The sequence below is a fragment of the Dermacentor silvarum genome, chromosome 3 (assembly GCF_013339745.2).
Source record: "Dermacentor silvarum isolate Dsil-2018 chromosome 3, BIME_Dsil_1.4, whole genome shotgun sequence".
NCBI classification, from domain to species: Eukaryota; Metazoa; Arthropoda; class Arachnida; order Ixodida; family Ixodidae; genus Dermacentor; species Dermacentor silvarum.
The window spans coordinates 219706826-219732555 of NC_051156.1; the positions used below are offsets into that span (position 1 = coordinate 219706826).

A 25730-nucleotide genomic window follows, 5' to 3' on the forward strand; every position below is an offset into this window, starting at 1 on the left:
ATTGTTTGAAGTAAATGCAGTACAATGTTTCTATCTTTGTGGTGAATACACTGCAGCAATACAGTAATAGTGGAAAACATTGTACATATATTATGAGAAATTGCAGTGCTACATAGAATGCAAGAAATAAGATGTTGTAGGTGTGCTAAAAATAAATATTTTAGTGATTTCATGAGTTGTGGCTTACATGAAAGAAAAAAAGTATGAATCTGAACTGGAGAGCTCCCTGGTCAATAGGAGCGGCAGAAATATCGTGCTTTAATTTTTTAAAGCAAGTACCTTCTTTGAAACATCAAGTGAGATGTTCAGAGACTTCAATATAAAAACTGAAATTTCTTTAATAACATAAAATATGTAATTTCTGCATAGCAAGGCTAAACTAAGCAGTTAGTGTACAGAGGAAATTGTAAAAGCGAGAACTCAAGGAAGGTTTCATGAGCATTCTTAAATATACATACAGACCAAACAACAGGGCAAAGAATGACTGTGGACAGAAGATGATGACTTTCAGCTCTGAGTTGAAGGCCAAGACTCTGTTCACTTTTTGTCCCGTTTCCTGTGCTACATACTCAAGAATCCTTTGACATCAGCTAATCTAAGAGTTCATGCTCGTGAGGTTTATTGAGTACTTACAGGCAAAGAATCCCACATTACCGTCCCAATTGTGGACAGGCAATTGCAACTCTCTGTTTGTAGCATTGGTTCAGAAAAATCTTGAAGAAATGACTGTAGTGTTCCATTCAGCAGGCAGTCCAACCAAAGATGGCGTCCCTGAAAAAAGAAGAAATAGACATATATAACTGCACCAAATACTGATTGTACCGAGTACTCATTGGATGAGGCGATGCTCCAAAGATGAATTACACAAGTATTAAACAAATCTTATGGTATTCTAAACAGAGCTTTCCTAAGTCAAGCAAGCAGAGAAAAATGACAGCTTCCTCAAAAGCGTTATTGTACCAGAAACTACGACATTCACAAGGTTTGCTCATTCGATATCTACACACATTTACACATAGGCAGAAAAAGGAGCACTAGTGTTGCTCCTACATGACACATGCAGTTACAGCTGAACAAAAGATAGCATGGCGGAATCAGAGTGCAAGAGAACAAAGTCTACTTAAAAGCTTGTTTCATGCAGCCTCTTAATGTAGCAGTTAGAACATCATAACCAAGTGTTTTTCAAACTGTGATTCACAATCGTCAGGGTTGTTATACAGGCTCAATGGAGGGCCACGCAGTGGCTCAGAGCTTTATTTATGAGAGGGGAAATTAGTAGAGGCTGCTGTTCGTGAAACATGGCAAGAGAGTACCACTTGTCCTTCAGTACTAAACCCACAAATGTTTTCCTAATTTTTATCACTAGATACTGTAGTGTGAACCTGGCTCTTCAGCAGAGTGCCGTGAAAGTACAGTTTGCAGCTCAACACCTAGAAAGAACTGATGGTGGTGTCAAGAACTACGCCCTCTTTTTTGGTAGCTGCGGTGTAATGAACAAGCGAACTTCAGCTTTTTCTGCTGAATTGGGCTTTTTTTTTTTTTCTTTGCTACCTTTTCTAGCACAGTGACCTGAACCAGACCATATTACCCTTCAGCAGAAATATCAATTTTCTGCATTGCACTTCTGGCACAGAAACCTTAAGCTTGCTGTGTTGTGAAAAACCGAAGGGGAGGCAGGGTGCCTCAATATTATTTTGCACATAGTACATAGCTGCAACATTAAAATTAATAAAATATCGCAGAGATAGAGAAACTTATTGAATAAAACAAAACTTGAGGTCTTGTGGTTGTGGCGGCCCCCTATTCCAGGACTCCACTAGAGTGAGCGGCTCGCTGGGCTTGGTCCAGGAGAGCCAGTTGGCTATCTGATCCTCGTACGCAAGCCGCGCCTCCCGCTGCCAGTTAAAATCTTGTGTTCTTAGTTGTGTGGAATTGATATGTGTTGGTCTGTCTGGGCACATCCACATGATGTGTGGTAACGATGGCGTGTCCCTGCACCACACACATTCGTCAGGTGTGGTGAATACAGCTAAGTATATGAAGGTGACAGGCGGTTTGTGAGTCCGTGAGTATGGCCGCAGATATGTTCCTATTCTCCCCATCTCTAATTGCACGTGTGATTGCTGTGGCCTCTGCCAGTGCTGACAGATTTTGCCCTGACCAATGACGCTATCATGCCATTTTGGTTCATGGCTACCACCGTATACTTGTCCCTGCTCGTCTGACTCGCGTCTGTGTAGTACACATCCGGTTGCGCGCTAAATCTCCAGTGCAAGGCTCTCGCTCGGGCCTTTCAGCACCCCGCATGATACCTCGAACTCATATTTTTCTGAATTGGGGACACTACTATGTGTTGCCCGACTTCCCGGGTCATCTGCATTCTCTTCTGCAGTGAACTGGGGGTGGAGTGCAAAGCCGAGTTTGGTTAGTCTGGCCCGACCCTGCGTTGTTGTGCACAGCCATTCCCTTTGTGCGATGAAGGTGGCCACTGCATGCATCTCGAACTTATTGTGGATTTCCAATTTCTCAAAACGTTCTGTACAAGTATTTTTGGGGAGCCCTAGAGCAGCTTTAAGAGGCCGCAGAATGATGACTTCAAGCTGTTTGAGCTCCTGATTGGTAATGCTTTGGAAGGGGAGTCCATACGTAGTAAAATTCTGAGCAAACACCTCCCCCAAGGCAGGGCGAAATCACCGAAAAAGTTGGGGGGGGGGGGGGGGGGGGAGGGCTCTTAAAATTCAAGGTGGCGACGACAAAATTTTCCCGACAGAAAAAAAAAAAAAAAAGAAGTGCAGTGGGCATGGATTTAAAATTTTATTTAACATGAACTTTATTAAGCCAAAGACTTGTTAGAGTTGTTTCTCACTCTCAAAAACACCGAAATAACTGCAGAAATAGCACATCGATGCTGCACCGGTGCGTCCCCATGGCCGGCGACACAAACATTGCTTATGCAGCTTCTGTTCCAGGCAAAATAATGTCCGCTAAAGTAAAGTGATGCGTAATGTTCACTTTGTTAAAAACCATGTCCACGGTTAAACGTTTAGCACTAATGAGAGTTCCGATACAAGTCAAGCTCAGCTTGCAGTGCCTGACTACCGACAGCGGACAGCAAACCGCGGCTCGGCCATGCTGGCATTGCCGCTGGCGGCGCCACAAATATCAGCCTGTTTTCTTCATGTGAAATGATTGCGAGGAGTGGATAAAGCGTCAACAACGGTAACAAAATATTGGTGCTTGGGAGAGTAGGCAATTTGTTCTGAAGCGCCGTATGCTACAGATTCGAAGTGAACTGGAAAAGGTCTAGCGACGATATTGGTCGTGAGTGATCAGCGGCGGTGAAGCTGCCGGCAATGCCAGAGCATAGCCGCGCCCACCCCTCTGTCGCTGAGTGGCCACGCCGCTGTGCTGCAGGAAATTCTCTGTACTGTGTGACAGGCAGATCTCGCCGTCGACCGGCGGTCCACGAACTGTGGACTGACTGCCTCCCCCCCCCGCGAAAAAAAAAGAAACAAAGAAAAAGAGAGAGAGAGAGAGAAAAAGGAAAGAAACCACAGAAACTGATTTTCGTGGATTGGATGTGGCAGGCCAGTGTTGTCTGGGCACGGTGTGTGATAAGGGTGCGGAGCGGGGGGGGAGGGGGGGCTCTTGCACGGGTGGGGGCGCTTTCTCGGAATTTTACGGTAATCCTACTGATGACAAAGGCGTGTACCAGTCAGATTGTTTCCCCTTCCGAGAAGCCCTCGCAGGTTCACATAACCTTACGAATCAACTCGGCTACATTTTGGGTGGTACCTTTGAGGAGGCGGAGCATGTGCGCTACTTGGGCCCTCTGTTGGATCCATAATTCCAGGACACGCAGTTCATCCACCTCTCTTAGGTGGTCCCCGTCCAGGAACAGTTTGAAACTCTGGCGATTTTCTCGTCTCGCATACTTTGCTCTTATTCGAATAAATTCGGACTTTTCTGGGGCACATGTAATGCCGGCCCCTTGCATGAAGGTCTCGACCTGTTGGGTTGCCCACTGGAGAAGCCCTGTACAACCCTCCGATTTACCCACAGCGTAATATCGTCAGCGTAAATGGTGCTCTTTAGGGTTTGTTTCACCCCCAGTTCCAGTGAGAGTTTACACATTCCCACATTAAATAGGAGGGGGGAGAGTATGGACCCTTGTGGGGTGCTTCGATTGAAAACTACAAAGGGTTTCGACCTAGTTGAGCCCAGACCGATGGTGGACAAACGGTCTTTCAGACAGCTGCGTACATACTGGTAAACACGCGTCCTGCATCCCATCGCTTCTAGGCCTTCCAGTATTGCGTCACAGGCATGACAAAGAGTAAGGGGGTGAGGGTCGAGTAACACGCATTTTTTAACATGTTTGTCCTAAGAACACACCTTTTGTGGGATACATACGCTCTTTATTAATGATTATTTACCTTTAGACGCAGCACACAAGCAGCAGCAAACTTGGAACAGCAGAGACTGACAAGCTACCATGTGTTTGAGATCAAAGTGACTTTTCCACAGACTTTGCTGGTGCTAATTTGGCGTGCTCTAAAAGCTTGTGAAAATAAACTTGTTCAATGCAACTATCCCTCGGGAATAATGGCACCTTGGGTTGCCACGAAAATGATGGTGCAGGTACCATCACAATTTCTTTTCTGTACATAATTTTTCCAATATTGCACGGCCCAATTTTCAACACCTTACCTTATGTAAAATTAGCCAAAATGTTCGTAGAACTGCAGAAGTGCCCAAATTTGTAAACTTCAATAGAGTCGGTAGGTGTGATAGTATTTTCTTAGAGAACACTCTCACAATCAATGCAAGGATCAAGCTGCTTACTCGAGGCACAAGAAATAATTAACGCACAAAATATGACATGACTGCCTTCACTGCGGCTGCCAGTTCAATATCTGATTTGGGCTTGAGGTTGACACGTACCAGCTGAGTAACGTCCAAACAAGATTAGACATTGAGCCTTACCAAATCTAAGCAACGCTGTGCATCAGCATTATCCTCATCCTGCTTCACACTGACAGCTTCACCCACTTTCTTACTGAATGCACCAAGAAGCTGTAAACAACAGAAAAGAGCACACAGTAAGCAAAGTTTTTTGAACAAAAGTAGCATGACTGTGAACATTGTAATCAACATGAAGTGACTATGAAGAAAGATGACAAGGTTTTATTAATTTATTAATATGGCCTATTAACACGAGATCCTGTGCCGAAGCCCTTGCAGGTATTATGCAAAACATGAAGGAGTAACAAAATAAAGGTACATAGGCACAGAAGTTCATCTCACAAGGCAAAAGAAGACACACGTGCAAAATCGGTGATAAATTCAGAATGCAGTTTTCTAAAACTGAACTTTAACATACGCACCTCAGTTTTTAAATGAATGAGTGAAGTGCATTGTGCATACATGTTGGGAGCAAAAAAAGGAAGCCTCAGTGAGAAAACATTATTCTACAGAAATGCTATCTCATGTAAAAGCAATAGGCGCAATAAAGCTTGCTGCTGAGCGAGTTGATTCATAATGCTTAAAGGGGTCCTGAAGCACTTTTTATCGAAGTGGAGAAAGGCATTTGAAGTGAAAATAGGCTATTTCAGAAATACTTAGCCGCAAAAAGTACTTCAATGCGTTCAGCAGAAGCGGAGTTATTGGCAATCAAACACGGCCCCTGCTGTGCTCCCGTTGCTTCTTCAACGCCTTGCACTGTGAAGGCTACGGCGGAGTGGGGTGGGGCCACAACGCTCTGCCTTCAAAATGTCCCCATGGCGCGCAGTTCAAATTTAATTTTGGATGTTAACATTGACGTCACGACTTCCGATTTTGATGCCTACGACGCGCTAAACGTAAGCCGAACGCAGTTGTCCTCGGAGAGCCGCAGTGTGCTTAGCCAGTGGACTCGTGGCGGCACCCCACAGCGGCTGCGGTGTAGCCGGCCGTAGCGACCAATAGCAGCCGCTTATGGGAATGTGCTTTATTACGAAATAAAGCACCCAGAAACGAGTGAGGATCATGGCTTCTGTTGAAACGAGAGCGTTCGAGAGAAAGGTGACTTCGCGCTCTGCTTGCGAGCTCCATGCACCGCGTACGACAGCAAAACTTGGCTGAGATGTTCACAACAGCGTACACTACCCGCGGGCTATGTTATTTCACCAAGCCCGAGAAGTGGTTCAGGGCCCCTTTAACAAAAGATACTGCGCCAAAGACAGACAAGCACAAGAGGGTATCGACACGGACAAGCACTAGTCCATGTTGATACCTCTTGTGCTTGTTTGTTCGACTTTGGCGCAGTATCTTAAGCAGAAATAGGCACACCATTATAGCAATTTTGCAGAATAGTTTAGTACTAGACTCACCTTCAAAGTGTGCATTTTGATGGTTGAATTGGTGTCCCGAAGGCATGCTTCTACTGCTGACACCACACAATCTGATGACTTCCTGAAAAAGACAACAAGCTAAATTATACAGCCAGGATGAAAAGCTTTTCCAAGAGTGGCAAAGTTACAAGTGTGCAACCTTTTCTACTGCGGTTCATAAAGCTTCCTGCTTTTCAAAATATACAGCATCATTAAAGAATCTATGCGTGACAACAGCCTCTGCTAATGTATTTCTACACGGAGACTGTAGCTGTGATGACAGATGACATAACATGGAGTTTTACATACCAGTACAATTTGCCAAGGGCCATTTAATTTAAACCATCCTACTATGTGAAATCATATATTGGAATCAGTTCTCCTGCCATTAGCCTTGGGATAGATATTCGGAATAACTTAGTACTTAACATGCTTGTACATTTGCAAAGCAAACTGTTACTTAAAAAAGAGGGTAAAAAAAAAATGTGGGCAGCTTGCATTAGCGGCGCAAGGCTGTAGTAAACAGCGGAGCTGGTGATCGACCTAGCTTCTTCCAGATTTTACTAGGCTTGGCTAAGTTTTGCTAGGAAATGCTAAGTGCTGCTAGGCACGGTATTCCGAATTGGTTTGCGGCCGACGCAGCAGATTCTTGCTTGGCTGCACGACGCGCTTCAAGGTGAGCGGCTTCTTCTTCGGGTGTCCGGATCTTCTTTGGTCGTCCCATGTCAAGTCTACATGTACTCGCAACAGAGGCAACGAGAGTTCTGCCACCGTTGACGTCACGGCCAAGCTACGCTTCCACACTTGCCGGAGCGTGGCTGGTCAAAACCTGCCGAGTCGCCGCGAGAGGCACTGGCTGCCGTCACGGACACCACGCGCATTCGGCACGAGCGCGGGGAAACACGGACAGCGTCGGCAGCAGCTCTGCGTGTTGCCTTGTTGGTGCTGCTACAATTCCTTTCCCTCTCCCTCATTTTCTCTTTCTCTCTCTCGAGCATAGTGCGTGCCACGCGCATGCTCTCCTTCCGTCTCCTTAACGTCCCATGCCAATGCAACATGTGCACGGAGAGGAGGTGAAGCACACGCCGCTCCGTGAGGTGGTTGCATGGTCACGTCATCGCTAGGCACAGTTTTTTGTTCCAACTACGCGGCCTAACCAAGAGTTTAAACAGCTCCGCTGTTAAAAAGGATACCATACTCTCAATGGAATAAATATTTTTTTACTACATTCTCACAACGCACCAAGCAAACAGGAGAGGTTATTTATGTTAGTCGTTTTATAAGCACAAGCTGTACTAAAGAAACATACATGAGCTGTGCAAAGTATCCCTGGCACATGTTGGTCAGGACCTGGAGTGCTTCCACACGCACAGCTGTTGTGGCTATCCGAACAGACTCGGTCATGTCAGCCAGCAGCTTTTCAGCACAAGCCGCAGCAAGCCAGCAAGAGCCAGGAAAGTTGCTGCTGCTCTCTGTACTTTCAGTGCCATTGCTTCTCAACCCAGGAGTGCTGCTCGGCTCCAACGCTGCAGCAACTTCCTTTGGCCATGGAGTCACATTCACAACTGCACCCAGTACAGTCAAGGCAGCCACCTGCACCTGGACACCTGTGGAATGCAAGCAGAATGAGAGCTCAATGTTCCTTACATCATGCTGAAACCCAACATATGTGAACCTAAATTATATTAATAAACATTGTTAATGTACTACACTCATTGCTAGCTGCGCAGTTTAAGGCACCTCATAAACAACAGCAGTGTGTAAGAAATTATCATGAAGGCTAAGTTCCTGCTTCAGCTATGAAGCTATGGCTTCAGAAGAACTTGTTCGCCTAGTTGGTACTCGCTGTGAGAAATAATAGCAGCTTTTTTAAAAAGAATGCGCACAAACCACAGACACAAAAGAAAACAACCATGAAAGCATCACAGACACGAAAGAGAATAGCCGCCCATGTCGTCCTGACTGTTTTTTTCCTATTTTGCTTTGTGTTAAAACCTGTTGGCGGGCTAGTTGGTTAGAATTTATGACAAAATGTGTGAGCGCGACTAAATGAGGACGTAGAAAGAAATAGACACACAGATATGGTTTGTGTGCTTCTTTTTAGAGACAATTATGTCTCACAGTAGCTATGACATTCTGCCAAGAACACGAGGATAACAGGTTCGGTTCTCGGCTGTGGCAGCTACAGTTTATGACAGGCGAATGCTAGAACGCCTGTATACCAAGCTTTGAGTGTGCATTAAAGTATCCTGGGTGGTTGGAAGTAATCTGGAGACCCCCACTGTGGCATATCTCACAGCCAGATTGTGGCTTTGGTTTAAATAACATTCCATAATTTATTTTATTGTATAGGGGCCAAATATTACTGTCCAACACATGGAAAGGTCGACAGATGTTCCAGCAGAAAGCCAGTGCTCTCTCTTCAGCAGTGGGACTCGCTTAATCCTCTGTCACATGAGGATGTGTGGAACAAATGCAGCCTGTGATGATAGCATACACAACTGTAGACTGCAAGAGTAAAATGTGCTGCAATATAGTATTCTAGAGTATATGCAATGGCCTTAAGAGGATGCAGTGTTTCTATGGTCTTCACTTGCTTTAAAATTTTGCAGTTGATAGCACAATCAGAAAAAAAAAAATCTTTATTTGCATCAATGAATGCACCAGGCATGATTTCAGTTTAAAGAGGTGCACCTAAAATGGCACTGGAAAACATGTTTGTGGACAGCACTACAAGCCAGACAATGATTTAGCACAACAAACCTTTGTTGTCCATAAAGGCAGCCACGTCATTAATGACACGACTCAGAAGTCCTTGTTGCAAACGATGATATGGAGATCCTGTGACTACAGCTGCTAGGCACTGTTTTCAGCAATAGGGATTGGGGGAAGTTGTGAGAGAAAAGGAAGAGGGAAGGACAAGATTCACGTCAACAAAATGATATGTTCACATAATGGTACGCTCTCATGCACACAAAAGGCTTTAGTGATCGCTACGTTACTTGACTTGTGCAAGTTCTTTGTAATAGAATGTGTAAATCAGAAATAAGCAATAAGCGACTAAGTATGACATCAAAATTACATGTACACTCACTCAAACTTCACTGCAACTGATTCACAAAAACCAAAACATAGCAGCTGTGCGCTGCAAATAATACAACTTGGCCAGCAACACATAATACGACAGCCAGATGAGGAATTTTCGATCGCGAGCGAGCCAAATAAAGATAGAATTTCTCAATCCTGATTGGCTCCCCCTTCCACATCTTGTGCAATCGAACCAATTGAGATTGAGAAATTCTATCCCGATCAGGCTCAATCATGATTGAAAGTGTCCCCTATGACATCGGTATAAGACTGTACAGGGTGTTCACGTCCTCTGAAGGTGTGATGAAATGTACAATGGAATCTCGTTGATACGATCTTCATGGGAGCCGAAAAATAAAGCGTATCATCTGAAAATTGTATGATACAACGTAATATCCAAACAAATCGTATTATCGGGAAAATAAAAAGAAACATATTCTCGCGAAAAACGCATTATGCAGAATCGTATCAACGAGATTCCACTGTAATGCCATACTGTATTGAAGTGCAGATGTTCCTTCATGGAGTGCAGTATTTGTTTTTATTTTTTATTTGTAGGTTTGTTTCTTTGTTCAAAACATGTACGATCCTTTCTTCAAGGTGCATCGTAAGGTTACTTAGAAGAAATGGCTCAGACTGGGCAAGTCATGTTTACATGATTTCATAATAAATCAAACCATTTGAACAAGGATGCCTTCACAAAACTGAAATCAGTTTCATTCAACTTCAACTCTACCACGGAGGTATTTTTTGGAAAAGAGACAAATTCCCTGCTTCTAGAATATCTTCATATAAAATGTATTCCACTTATCATCAAAATACATGGTCAAGATCAGGCAGCCAACAACATGCAAGGAACTGGTAACGCGTGATTGCTTAAGTATGCAAAATGTACTGAGCACTGAAGCAGGGTAACAGACCTTGAGAAGCTGAATAATTTGAGCTGGATTGTTCTCTGCAATAATGGCTAGATGAAGGCACCGATGCACTTCTCCTAGGATGGCAGCCACAGTTTCGGACAAAGTGGTGAATGCTGTTCTCTTTGGGCCACTACGATAAATCAGAGGAAAAGAAATATTGGCATCATCAACACAGACACTGGAGTCATTTCCCATGCCAATGAAAAAAACAATAATAATAAAAAATAACCAGGCAGTAAGGTAAGCAGTGACAAAATTTGTAGGTTCATTTTCTGCATCAACAGTCCATGATGGTACTGCCACAGATAACATTTCTTACAACTTGTTATCATTTATTTTATATATGACTCCAAAACAGGCTGCCAAAGTAGGTTTCTATAAATGTAATGCACGTCTTAAGAAAATCAAATGGCATTCAAATCATATGAAAAGTGGCCAACATTTACAAGATGCAGGAAAAAAGAAAGGTAAACACGAATATCAAAATAAAGTCTGTTTATTTACCGGTTATTCAAAGGTGTAGAAGATGTTTCTAAATCAACAGGATGTACAACGGACAATACAGAAATGAAGCTACCAAGTTCAGTGATGGCATAAATCAACACTGTCCAGTACATCAAAGTTGTCTGTGCCCTTAAATTGAAGCAATTCAATATACCCAAAGGAGAAACATGTCCTGCATTACCTATAGGCTGCAAGTCCTAGGAATGGCTTGTACTTGGTCACAAAGCCAGTCAACAAATCGAGAGCTGCTACCCGAACCTATAAATGGGGGAAGAAAAAGTAGTCAGCTGCACGTCAAGCCCATTAAAAATCTGTACTGCAATGAATTGTTGAAAATTTTAATCTTTACTTGCTAGTGAGAACAACAGTATTGACGGAGCACCAGAGGACATGTAATCTCTTCTATATAATACAGATTACATAGAGCATAAAGGGCAAGGACAATGGCAAGACGCAAGTGATACTCACATGGCACTAACTCACAACTACTAGTAGAGAAAGATAAAAAGCCCCATGTGTTTATTACTTGTGTCTTGTTGTTGTCCTTGTCTGCAGTGGTGGCCCAACCAGTTTAGGATTTGGAGCAATTTAGGAGCAGCCACACCAGCATTTTGGAGCAGTTTCGGAGCAGAAACATTGGTCGTTTTGGAATACTTGGAGTAGTAGAGCAGTAATCTCTAGCTATTTGGCGAAGCTTGTTATTACTGTGCAATCAGTAAGTGCTGCTCAACAGTGAAGCAAGACACAAAGCCAACAGCGACAACAGCTTGCCTTCCCACGGACGGTATACCATGCACAGTATTTTGCAAACATTTCAATAATAAATTTTGTAGGCTAGTGAGAACAAAAATGAGCAAGACAGACATAAGGTTACAAATGTGCTAGGGCAATTTGCACCGTCACGCACAAGACAAAAAGTGATGGGAAAGGCAGGGAGGTTAACCGGAAAAGATTCTGGTTTGCTACCCTGCACTGGGGGAAGGGCAAGGGGAAATGAAAGGCAGGCAGAAAGAATAGGGAAGAGAAAAAGCAGTCACGAAAAAAAAAAGTTCAAGGAATTAAAAAAAGAAAAGGAGGAGGTTGGAAACGTCTGTGAGAACTATAGTCTGTCAGATAGTCCACTCGATCGCAAAAACTTCAAGAGTGCCTTGACTGACTTGTTGTGTGACGACTGTATAGGCCAGCGTTCCAGGACTGTCTGCTCCGAAAGCGGCCGGTCGTCGAGACGTGCCAGCGCGGTCGCGAGTGACTGCCTATGTGCGCTGTATTGGGGACAGTGACAAAGTACGTGCACGATTGTTTCCTCGTCGCCGCAGTGGTCACACGCAGCACTATCCTCCCATCCAATGCGGAAAGCAAACGACTTTGTAAATGCGACACCAAGCCACAATCGGCAAAGTACTGTTGTTTCGGGTCGGGATAGTCCAGGTGGAGGTCGAAGTCGAAGACAGGGGTCCAGTCGATGCAGACGTGTGTGTTGCAAACTAGGTGTGTTCCACAACGATTGTGTGGCATCGTTTGCAAGCACTCAAAGTTTCAGCTGCTGCATCTGTTCTTGACAGCGGAATTGGTTCCTGTGCGCCGTCTTCATGAGCAGATCGAGCAGCTTCATCAGCATATTCGTTGCCCATTACGCCACAGTGGCTAGGGAGCCCCTGTGGCATAATGGAAAAAGTGATGGAAATGTCTTATGTGCATTCCAAATGACAGATGTGCTTTGATATGCTTTACCGCACTATTTCTTTTCATTGCATTTATTTTATTGTTTACCCAGCCTCACACTAGTGGTGCGAAGTCTGGGTAAACAGCGAAGCTGGCAGCCACACCTAGCTTTATCTCGGTTCGACCAAGTTTTTGCGAGGTTATGCTTCGAGACTCGGCCACGTTTTGCGCAAGATCACCCCGGAATCATCGACAGCCCAAGGAACATGCATGCCTTTTACTGCTCCCAAGGGCTCAAATCGCCACAGGCACATTCAAAATGGCTCTGAAGGCCTGCCAGTACACTTATTAGGCGTATCCATGCTTTTACTGTGACAGGAGACAGCGGGTGCACGCGTGTATACTTAAGGAATAGATACTGTGTCCCGTGACAATTACCCCTTTCCATGCTTCATTGCAATACTTTGCGTATGTTTCACCGCGTAACAGTGCTGTATTGAGGCGAAGCTGACTTTCGGGAACCGGCATTATGCAACGCGTCATGCTTTCCGAGCTGTGAAGCCATTGGCGAGAATTACAAAGGCGGAGTCAGCACCATTGCCAACAGCGGTGAATTGTTTTAATGAAAAACACGGCACCGAACAGCAAGAAGCTTGGTAGCAAACGTCGAAGTAGCTAGGGCTAGCGTTGCTGGGGTGGTGGCTATACTTGCCAGCGGATCTGCGTGCGAGAGCGCCTGTTTGAGGCAGCGAGATAATCAAAATGGCGGCCGCAGTGGCTTCGATCAATGCTGTTTCGGACCTGTGGTCCTGGCTAAAAGTCTGGAAAATCAGACAGCGAAGGGTTTTTGCGTCCGAAATTTCAGACGTTCTTATGCATTGACTCTATGGGGTACCGTGGCAGTGCCATGAAGGCGTCTGAATTATTGGGCATGTCCAGAAAATTGGTCCTTGACAAACCCTACTGAAAACATTGCATTATCGTGAAAAGGCAAAAACAGCACACTTTTGCGCAGTTGGCGCAAATGGCACTTGAGTGGGCACAGCCAGGAGCAGGCAAGTCGAATTGTAGCAATATGGCGCAAATGGCGCAGTTGGACCACCACTGTCAATGTCTGTTATGGGCTACAGAATCTATACTAATGGCACACCAGAAGGACAAAATAGCAACCTTTTATATAAGATACTCATGGACAGTGTCAGAATGTAATTGAGTTTCCAAAGGACAATAATTCTTTGTGACACCATTTCAGTCAATAAACACATAACATGTTTTTGACGAAGATTCTGTGCAATTTATATAGACTCGAAAGGCGTTTTCAAAACAGAACTCATTTAGTCTAATTGTGAGAATGTCAAGCGCTGGAAGTGCATACATAAACACACCTGTGGGTTCGGGTCCTTGAGAATGGTCAAGAGAACTGTCTGAGTCTGAGGTGCACCAATAGTAACCGGTATATCAGGAAGAAAGTGAAGCCAGTAGCCAAACATCTCTCGGCTGTCAACGACCTGAAATGCCAAATATAGCACAGAAGACACTTCACCCGTTTACCCCGACAGCATGATATACTGCAGCATAAACATGATTTGGTGAACGTGTTGGACAATACAAATATGCAATCAACCATGTTAACAGAACTTTGGTGGAGTGTGCTTTGCCTGCTCCAAAGTGTACATAAAGGCTACTGCAGAATTTGCCTAGCAAGAGAGTGTAACGAAGAAAGCAATTTTTCCTCCCAGCTTTTCTTCTTTAGGCATTTGTGTGAACATAAGTAGCAGATCACACACACAATTTATTTAGATTGGGATATTATGAGCAAACAATTTAGAGAAACAAAAATTAAATTCTGCCTTTTGTTTTAGGCACTTCGGAATATGGGGTTAATAACAGAGATGAAGATGTTAGTTACCCTGCTTTCCAAGCAAAAGTAGTTACTAAACAAGTCAACTACATTAATCCTTCCTTAAGTTTCTTTTTCGGGGGCCCCAGCATCAATACAAGATCATGCGCAACCTGGACAATCTTCTTGCCAAAAAGGACAGCTAGGAAAAAAATCATCAACATATAATATTAAGAAAGTATGTTAATAAAGAAATGGAGGTGGAGGGAGAAGACTGAGAAAGAAAAGTAGTGGACACAACAATGCTCACCTTGGTAATGTAAGCGAGAGTGAAGTAGACATTGCGACGGACACTTGCTTGCAAATGTCGTTGCCTCACCACCTGACTTCCTTCGGAATCAGAAAACTCCGACTCTGAACTTGACGTCTTTTTCCAAAACTGAAGAGGAGTCTTCATGCCCTCTGTGGAAATTACAGCAATTTAAAAGGATTGAGAAAGAAAAAAAAAATTGAGCTGTATTGCAAATGCCAGAAATACTGCCTCATTCACAAGTCACATAGCAAATAAAAAGATAGCCATCCCTGTTTCTATGACAACAGATCAAAACATTGCAGCAGTCTTGCATTCTGCCTCATTTGATGCCACTCGTCTATGCTTCCACCTGTGCAACTTTTTTCTTTTTTTGCCCACTTACTTTGAAGCCAATGCAATTTGCTTTTCTAAATTTTCCTTTCTCCAGAAGCACAGACCACAACTCTCGCTGAAGAGTAGCTCTGCCACTTTGCTGGAGTATTGGAATGGGGTCATAACTAGCAACACAAGTGCCAATATCATGTGACACAGAAAGTGCTGGAGCATTCTTCAGTTGCATGACACTTTTTTTGCAGGACAATGCACAACATGAGGAAGTCTAGATGGCTGCAGAAACCATTAGGTTAACGGACAAGAGAAAACAGCTGCACTATGCAACAATCTACATGGTTAACTGAACAAATTGCCACGAGGTGTCGCCACTGCTGCTGCTCTACATTGCTCTCTTCAGGTATTCTGGTAAAACTGCACTATTAATATGTATACACTTAGGTAGGGCTGTACAATATACAACCCGCGGGCTGCATGTGGCCTGCGATCAGACTTTAGCATCCCACGGCCAAGTTTAGACTCCTAAGGTATGGTGGTGGTGTAATCAGAGCATGGCCATAAGGTGAGAAACACAATTTTGTCACCAAATACAATGCACAACATGAATTGTTGGCAGCATCAGAAACATTAAAACAAGAAGGGTATAGAAGCAAGGATCTCTAGCTGGGAGGAAATATAAAAGACGCATAATCACTGAACATATTCGTTAAGTTAATAACGCCAAGACCGCCATCATTGGCACAGACCTCTCTTAATATATTCCCAACATGTGCTTTTCCAATAGGTTTTCACTGAATGTGAATGACAATAAACCGACTTTTTTTTTTTCAATCAAAAGACACACCGTTTCCCACTAAAGTGCAGCCTGTGTGTCTCCCATAAAAGTTGGTATTGGTCCTTGCTAGTTTTGAGGTGTGCAGCCCTGCACTAACAGACTGATGCACTTTTATATTTTGCAGGGGTCATACTTGAAAACCTTGTAAAATGCACACAGCATCAAAAATTGATTAGCACAGATATGGATCCATGACTTTATCAGTGCAAAAGTTTCTACAGCAGCAAGGTAAGATGGCCTGTCAAGCACATGACCCCGATATGAACAGTTTAATGTACCTTCTTCAGACTGCTCTGGAGTATCCTCCTTCAGACATCCATTCCCTTTCTTGACCTTCTTCTTACGATTCCTTCGCCTTGGTGTTGCTGGCTTCAAGTGGAGTAACAACAGACGACCAGGAATGAAAGTGTGAACAAACCAAAGTCCTAGCAAAACCATCAGATAACGTACATAAACAAAAAATTCTTGCTTAACAAGAATCACCCTTACTGTAAGTGTTTTTTATTGTTCAATGAATGATACTGAAAGTGAGTACAGATGAAATCATACTCTTACATGAACACAGAGACATGAAATCAACATGATTCGCCATCACAAGGCTCAGCATGATGCAAGAAAGGGATGAAGAAGAAAGGTTTCTCAACACCGTTGTATTTTGTCCTGCTGGTTCTTCTAGAGATGAGTAGGTGCCAATTCACACAACACTTAGCTTAGTCAACACGATGCTGAGTTTAATTCATTTTCAGTGAGCCGATATGCTTCTGCCCATTAGTTAACAGACTAGTCAATAAAATTCAGTGGTCTTGCGATGAGAAAGAAAAAGGTACATCGAAATTTTTACACCGGGATTCGGCTTAAACCGAAAGGGTCAGTGAAAGTAAATTAACATTAAAGCTAGGATGGTGCTTGGTACACAGCTGTGAGCTTATGTGCGCTCTGATGCCTCATACCAAGCAATTTTCACTTTTTTCTCATTTGCTTGTGTTTTGTCAATCACCACACAATCAAAATGAGAAGCGGGGACCATATGCAGAGGGGTCCAGGGATCCATGGCCTGGGTCCTTGTAGTTTTTGCACCGCGATCACTGCCGCCACTGCAGTGGCAAGCTCACTATCGGTAAAGTGGGGTCTTATCTACCTCGTCATTAAAAAAAAAAATTATTTGTAGAAGCTCTGTACTTGCATAATGTTATAAGAACGGTATCATCAATACCAAATGCATTCCCTCTGTATAGTCACATCGCCATATGGAGTTGCACCCTTGCTATATACAGTAAAACCCCGGTGATACAATCCCGGCTGATACGAATTTTGGTGTGATACGAATTCGGAACATTCCCTGGCCGAAATACATTGCTCACAATACGAAAAAAAAAAAAAAAAAATCGACTGTTCCGAACGTGTTGCCGCGCCGTTGCGGATCATACAAACGCATGAGCAATAGTGGCGGCGGCCGAGCCAGCAGAGCAACTGGCACAGACAAGCCGGCACAGCGAGATCCATTGTCGCCAAGCAACCGGCTATGTCACGCGGCTGCGCAATCTCTCAATGGTTCCCGCGTCGAGCGGACCGGACCGCAATACAGCCTTGCCGATACAGCCTTGCCGATGAGGGGACCGCGGAGAAAAAAAAAGTCGCAGTTTCACCCGAAAGATGAAGCAACGATTGTGACAGCAAATTATTAGACAGCTGTACGAAGTAAGGATAGTAGTTGTACCGGCCGCATAAACTTGTAAACATTCGCCCACTAACTAAATTAACAAGCACGATGTCATGCATGCAAAGGTAACCATTAACACATCTCGCTCAATGACAGCGGACACTCGCTATCGAAACGCTGGCATGAGGAAGTGCAACAGCAGCAGCGAGCGAATTGACCTTTGCACTGTCTCTCGCTTCAAGGCGAACTAAACGTCGAAAGCACAGCACATACGAAGCTACCCACACTGGGTGCACTTTGTCAACATCACAGATCGTTTTGACGATGAGGTCAGTGCAAGCGCGGACCTTGCGCACGTCGCAGATCACTTTCAAGATACGGCACCCACGTGGCTGCATCGTATCTACAACGTGCCAGTCGCTTGTTGCAATGCATCGGTCACTTGTTGCAACGTACAAGCTGGCTGCACCGCTAAATTTACGTGACCGCCACATTCAAAAGCAACGCAAGATGCAGGAACATTACAGATTGGCGATGAATCATGGGGAACTTAATATTAATACATGGAAGTCAATGGGATTTAGGTCAAGACCGCGAAAACTCGACGTAGCAGCTGGGAAAGTGCAGCAGCGAGGAAGGTATCAATGAGGTTCCACTATTAGGAATCTTTTCTGGTGAAAATAAATTTTTTCTTGATTTTATGTTAACCTTTGATGATACAAATTTCGGGTCATATGAATATTTCACGTGACCCCGTGAGATATGTATCACTGAGATTTTACTGTAGATAGCTTCTCGAAAACTTGTGTACTGGATGCAACTACAGTGTTGAAGAGTAGGTTGTGCAGCTATACAGATTGTTTCAGTGCCAACAAAATTAGTGAACCAGATATTCACTGGAAAAAAGAACCAAAACAAAACAGTAAACTTAACCCAAAACATTTTCCATTGAAAAAGTTGGTTAATGTTCACCTAGAAATACTGAAAAGTGCTCAATTTTGGGGTGGAAATAAAAACAGAGAAGAGTGTGCCCAATTTTTAGAAAATAAAAACCATGAACGCTGAATCCTAATCGCATCCTCTTACATGATTAGCAATGATCAAACAAGGGACGGCTCAAAGTGGAGCCAACATTTCGAGAATGGGACTTGTCTGTTAGTTCCCTTGTCGAAACGTTGGCTTCACTTTGAAGCATCTCTTGTTTACCTACAGTTTAACACTTCCATTATCTCTCTTGTTCTGAAGTTCTGTCTTGTGTTGATTTATGCTCTCTCATGCCACCCACACGGTCAGGAACCTTACTGTTAGATCAACTAACGAGAAAAAAATAACTCTTGACAGACGTATGCCAATCTGACAACTGATAAGCGAGTTCTCACATTCTTCGGAAGTACTAGGGGTCTGTTTGCTGGCTTACAGCCATGCTCGAATGCAGCAGTTGCCGCACTCAAGCACGGTCATGGCTGGCTGTTCTTTGTGACAGTTCCCATGTAGGCTGTGTCGCAGCACGGTGGTGTCTACTTTTACCGCCGCAGCCGTATGAACTCGTGGTTGACCTCCAATGTGGAGGTGACATGAGAAATAAAATTATGGTTTACTGGCTAAGAAAAGCACAAAATTTACCGACTCGAATGAGATATATGAAAGCAAACTTTTATTTTATAATCATTGATCGTTCCGTTCCAAAGCGAATTCGGGGCTCCGCCGAACGTTGCGCTGCATTTACATTTCATATCAGCCACACCGTCAACGCCGCTGCACGGGAAGTGTTGTGCAACTCCCTTTTACAGCTATGCTGTAATACACAATGGAGCAGTAGTCATGCTACAGTAACACATCGCCATTATGTAAGGAAGTTGAGCACAGAAACTTCATTAGGAATAACTTAACAATTCTATTCCAATTTTTGTCAAACTTGATAAGCAAACATCTTTTGGAGCACAGATAAGTGAAACGAAGGATTGGTTAAAAAAATATCATGCACAAATCATCAATGATGATTATCTAAGTAAGTAAATAGGCTGGCCTGCTAGCGACAGGCAATCATCAAATTCGTTTGCTGTGGACAATGGTATCTATCTTCAGCATTTCGTGCAGCGGACAAAACGACACACCTCAACAAAAGACACACAATGGACTACAGCAATGAATGTGCCCAGCAAGCCTAGGTGGCAGAGAAACGCAACACAGCGCCACCACTAAGCACAGCATGCATCTAAACCTTTGGACTGTACAAAGCACATGAGACACATATGCTCTCAAGGAACTAAGTATAGTTGGCGTTTGGCAAAAAATGCACCCTGCAACCCTCCTCTCCCACCACTTCCCTCTCCCATCTCCGAAGCTGGTGCCCGCTTTTCTGAGTGCGATGGAAGCGCTAACATGGGGAGGACCATTCAGCGAGCATTTTCTCATCTTCCGACCTCTGGCGCTTTCCCTCTGGCAAGATCACTGGGCATTGGCACTCTACCATGAAAAATGGTAGCCAAAGAAAGCCATTTGTTCTAAAACATAAAGTTCCAGCGTATCACTGCAGCCCCTACTTGGCAGCTTTATTTATAATGATGTCTAGTTGACATTTATAAGGAGCTTGGTAGACTTACCTTAGACAGACTCTGAGATTCATCACTGGTTGCAACTGACGGCAAATGTGTGCACAATGGGCTTGGATTAAGGACGAGATACTGCCTGTTCTTCTGTCCCGGGAAACCGAAAAAGGAGAGGCTCTAGGAAAAAAAAAAGAAAGACAGAGAGAGAGAGAAAGAAACAAAAAGAAAAACAATGAAAGAACACATTAGTTTATTTATCGGAGAGAGCAGAGTAAAAAGAAATAGGTGGATGTGCACTACGGGTAATTACTGAAATTTAAAAAAATACAGTCCACTTATGTTTATAGTAATCAGGAAAACCCCAAGAATCTGTTTGCTATGACTGGTCATCCTTATTTCTAGACTGACTTAGCTTAAGACTGCTGCCCAGCATTCAGGAACATCTCTACCATCATGAGTAATGCTAGAGGGAACACATGAGCTAAGCATGAATGGCCTCAAAGCAAACTTGGGGAGATATGCAATAGCTTCTATCAAAAAACAAAGGTACAAGGGCAGCACAACTAGGTTAACTGGTGGGCTTCCCATTGCATCTGCGTTTCTACAATGTGGGGAGCATCCTGACGCAGCTGGAACTTAATATATATTTAGGTATCACGATGACTGGCAATACACTCGAATGTATAGCAGTGAATACTACTGCTGTGACAAATGGCCATTTCCTATGACGAGGCGAGTGCGATATGCAAGGGGGCAAGAGGAGGTTTGACCGGAACGGGTTTATCAATATCAGCATAGACCAGAAATTTTAGCTATATTAAATGTTTTTCTTCTTTTCGACTGAAAGCAAGGGGATTCAAAATGGCAAAATTCTTAGACTCACTAGTACTAAACGAGGAGCTTTGCTATATGTGCCATTAGCACTATACCTCAGTTTTACCTTATTTTGAATGTTGACACTTCCCTACAATGCATCATATCTTTGCGAATATAATGACAGCACCTATCTCCATGAAACCATACATTCAATGCCGGTAGACAGAAGAGAAAATAATTAAATGTGTCATCATTAGCGCCTCAATGTAGCAACCAAGTAACTGAAACAAAGTGCCTTTTAAAGGTTATGTGGTATTGCACAACGATAAAACCTTCACCTAAGCTCACCATTTGAAATTTGTCAAATATTGAAAAGTTTGAATGTCTGCACAAAAAGTCACAATAGACAGTTTAAGTTTAGCGTACGCTATAAAATAGCGGGTCGTCACTGCGCATGTGCAGAACGCTAAACGACCCATAGCGTACGCATGCTATTTCTTAACTTTAGCGTTACAGTCTTTGCGTGGTTTACATAGTTTACGTAAAACATGACACGGCGGTTCCCGCTGCCCGCTTCGAATTGAATTTGGCGTTGCTTTTGTAGAATTCACTTTGTTCATAGCAAATGACTGTGTAAACGACTTTCGCTTAGTCTCAGGCCGCTTCGACGACAGTGTATTATGGATAACATTGTGGAGTTTTCGAGATCACTTCTCATTTCGAACGAGATGAAGCCTAACGAGGGAAACCTTCTAGATGTTAGCACCATCTATCGGTGAAGTCGGGAGATAGGTGCGACGATGGCACAGGGCCTCTGACATCGGAAGATCTAGCAGGCCTATTAAAACTGTAATAAACATGCGCTGCTTAGCGTACACTGTAATATAGCCTATAGCGTACGCTATACTATAACTGTCTAATAATCGTGGCAATTCAATCTCTTGACAAATTCAAATAACGTGCAGGGTTTTTTTTTACACCAGTTCCAGACCACTGTGTACAACTCACTTTCAGAATGCCCAATAGATTTCCTAGGTGCTCACTGGGAAAATTCCATTTTGTAGAAAAAATATTCTGCAAGCACCTCAGGGCACTGATCACCAAAGTCTGTGAAGAAACCAGGAGGAAAAAGTGCATTATCAACTATGCACACAAAGTGAAAACTCTGAAAAATTTTCAGCTTTTAAGAAAAAGCTATTGAGCAAGTGCAATGTGTATTTCTAAATTAATTTGTTTAGTTCATACTGTAGAACCCAAAGGCACCCAAACAAAAGAAGCCATGTAATTCTAAATAGATACAAAACTCAAAACAGAACTGAAGCAAGCAGAAAATACATATGACAATTGAAGTACACGAGAGCAAAGAAAAAAGAAAGAAACGGGAACAGGTTATATTGGGTTTAGAAAAAATTATTCTACCTGCTTTCTTCTTTCACTGCTTGTAGTGAAGTAGCTTATCAAATTGTGAAAATAAAATGTGGTCTAAGAAAATGCAGATGATGCCTAGGATAAAAATTGGTATTAATATTATGTTAGTCAATATCACGAAGAAAACACAAAACCAACAATATCAGTTTTATGTTAAGAGACAGACATATTCAGCTTGATGTGGGCTATAACTGCTATTTGCACAATTTCACCTCTTTGTGAGGAGACCACAAGCAAATGGCAGGTAGCTGATATAGCTGATCAAATATTTATACCCCATTTCATACTTAGCAGGCAACACTACGAAGACAAGAGAGACTTCTCTCACTAGCTAGATTTTGCCACCCCAAAAAATAGTGCGCCACATATGAAAGAAAGACACAGTTATGCATCATGTAATTCCACATAACATTAGGTCTCGTACTTTTATGTAGCAAACTATAAGGTTAATGTTGCATGAAAAGGGCCAAAGATCTGAGCCCATTTACCACGAACGAGTGGTGTGACAAGTTTGCGCTACCAGTGGCCACAGTGCACTGTTTGCGCTCCTGACAAAAACATAGCACACTGAATATTAGAAGCATAAAGGTGCAGAAATAATATGTAATGTGATGTAACCTTATGTGCACAAGTTTTAGTTGTAATATATGAAGTAGAAAGTGTCTCAAATAAAAAGAAATTGCATTGCAAAACACGTAAAGTGAGCTTTTTATGACCAGACTACTTGCATACCTTCCACAGTGCTTCCTGCTAAGTACAAAATGGAGTAACAGTGTTTCTGCAAAGCTCTTGCTTCTTTCTTTCATGTGAACATTTTCAGCAATGGCAAATAAGCGAGAAATCAAAATGTTAGCAGGACTATGATACAGCATTACAGTACTAGAGAGAGAGAGAGAAAAAAAGAAAATAAAAATAAAGAAAGACTGGATCACACTTGCCTGTGCTTGCACTGTGCTGTCATTAAAGCACGGTCCACTGAGCACACCTATAAGTATTTCCACCATTCGAGTGACGTAAGCATCTGGCATGTATGGTTCTCCAGGGTTCCTGTTTTGCATAAGATGCATAAGCAATCATCTCACTGAAAATATTGAAGCTTTTTGAAAGCTATTAGAGAGTTTTAGGTGCTCCGTAAGTTTATGGAATACTGAATTACCGGAGAGAGAGGTGTGTGACAGAAAAGGTATAAAGTGTTGGTAGCGACGTAATCGTTGATATACAGTTCTTCTACGATTTTTACTTCGACAAGAACACTCAGGCTACATGAAAATGTTCCAAATGCATGGAAGTTGGACAAAGTGTCACACGATGTTTCTACAAGCTTTGCTAATTCTGTCCATAGTTTCGGTATCCTGATATTCTGCAAATGGTCAGAAGTTCAGGAAAGCTATAACTGATGCTATTTATATATACACTGAATGCGTATAAACATTTGTTCATCCTATTTTGGAATGTGCTTGCGTAGTATGGAGCCCAGACCAAAAAGTTCTGTAAGGTAAAATAGAAAAAATTCAGAGGCTGGTGGCCAGTTTTATATGCTCTAAATACCGACGGACTGATTCAGTTACAGACATGCGAAATCCATGTGTTTTAGAGCTGTGGGAGTGTCGCAGGAAGAAGCATCGATTAAGGTTTACTTTCCAGATTTTGCAACAACATATAGGGCTAAATAAAGACAAGTATATTTGAAGGCCAGAAAAAAGAAGTGTGAGAACAAATATATAATAGTACAGCCATTGAGCCTTACTTATCATGCACTGATGGGTTTCATTACTCATTTTTTGCCTAACATAATAAAATGTGGCCTGCATTACCCAACTCTGTTGTTGATAAAGATTATATCCACAAATATGGACATGCATTAGATGTGCATTTTAGCATTGTGTAATTTTACGTGTTTCTGTACCTGAGTGTGTATCTAGACTGTGTATGATTGACTATGACTTTAACCTTCCCTGCAATGACCTCACACAGGGGTTGACAGTATCAATAAAATAAAAATATCTGTAGACGTATAACCTTCAGGGAATACCGACAGAAATTCAGAAATAAGGAGGCTGTGGCAATGCCAGACCATTTGGAGGGAAACAAAGGAGGAAAGGGGGGGGGGGAGTAGAAAAAAGATTATTTCTCTGGCAAAGAAAAAATAAATAAATCTACTCAGCCACAGTTCCTCTTATGTTGTTCAAATTTTCAGAGTAATTCTCGGAAAGCCTTTCTGTTTGCATTTTCTCACTGGGCGTGGCAAAGGGAGGGCACTTAAGAGGATGGAATGTACTGTAGTCTGTCAAAGACAGTCGATGATCCAGTCAACTATCGGATATGCTAAGCTCCCGGTACCACAGGCAGCGACGACGGCTTGATGGGGAGCAAGAATGTTCCCAATTATTTACTTAACAGAGTTGCGTAACACGTAGTCTCGTGATCGACATGATGCGGCTCTAAAGCAAAACACTAAATCAGTTTAGATGGATAAAGTGTTTCTTGAAAACTCCTTTGTCGTTAATTTTGAAATAATAGGTTGATTATTAGAAGATACAGCATAGGTCAACGTATCATTTTTTGAATTTCGCGCCGAATCCCCAGAGCTGGTACGTCACTCTGATGTCACAGATTTCAAAGTATTTTCTCGTATTTAGGCCGCATTGGTGCAGCAAAAGTTCCTGAAACTCGCCATGTTCAATTTTTGACTGCTTTAGAACTCCGTGTATAGTATATATTTACCGCTAAAAAATTAACTAGGCCCTAGAAGACGTCAAAATCCATGACGCCACAGCAAGCAGGTGCGGGAACTTCAAGGAGGCGTCGCGATCCCTCTTTTTTTATTGCACTTTTTCTGGCTTACCAAACGTCTTATCATGGTAAGAGTGGTGTTTTTGTAGAAGGGTAACGTACTGATACAGAAGAAATCACTTTCCTCTTTAGTGTCCCTTTCAACACGATCTGGTGTTAGGGAGAGTGGTGTGTCTTTGGTGCGACCGCAACATTCTGCTGCTACTGGCAGGGCACCTTGCGTTCTTGGAAAGCGTGGGTGACGGAAGCACCTTAACATAGTGTTACTAGCATAGCTGCTAAACAGGAGACCACCCATGCCAAAAAACACAAACTCATAACAGGCAGGGGCGATGCAGGAAGAGCCTTTGATAGCCACAAACTCCCACGATAGTCTCCGTCGAATACCGGCGTCATGAATGGTTTGTCTGCCCGAACGAGGACTGACTGCGCTCCGCAGACCTTTCCCCTACTTTTCTTGCGCACCCAGATGCACTTGTATACCTGCTTTTCTCTTAAAGTGACGCACTCCTTGTGCCCATTTGTTCGTATAGCAACGGCGACACAATACAAGAGAAAACTATTTAAGAGAGGGAGGGCAAGCCCTACCCCCTTCTTTATGTGGGCCCCCAGGACTGCCACT

The 25730-nt window shown here is 43.1% G+C and overlaps 1 protein-coding gene across 2 annotated transcripts in view; it reads right to left on the reverse strand.

Moving 5' to 3' along the window:
- The window catches only part of LOC119446704 (HEAT repeat-containing protein 6), a 48765-nt gene that overhangs the window by 15499 nt on the left and 7536 nt on the right, over positions 1-25730 (reverse strand). For both annotated transcript variants that reach the window (XM_037711215.2, XM_049664338.1), the window contains exons 5-17: positions 23254-23362; positions 21896-21994; positions 20126-20248; positions 16141-16231; positions 14695-14846; positions 13930-14052; positions 11064-11140; positions 10379-10508; positions 9135-9234; positions 7681-7978; positions 6372-6453; positions 4987-5076; positions 634-771 (exon numbers count right to left, since the gene is read on the reverse strand). In XM_037711215.2, the coding sequence (XP_037567143.1) occupies positions 634-771; positions 4987-5076; positions 6372-6453; positions 7681-7978; positions 9135-9234; positions 10379-10508; positions 11064-11140; positions 13930-14052; positions 14695-14846; positions 16141-16231; positions 20126-20248; positions 21896-21994; positions 23254-23362 (1612 nt within the window). The remainder of the gene's footprint in view (positions 1-633; positions 772-4986; positions 5077-6371; positions 6454-7680; positions 7979-9134; positions 9235-10378; positions 10509-11063; positions 11141-13929; positions 14053-14694; positions 14847-16140; positions 16232-20125; positions 20249-21895; positions 21995-23253; positions 23363-25730) is intronic.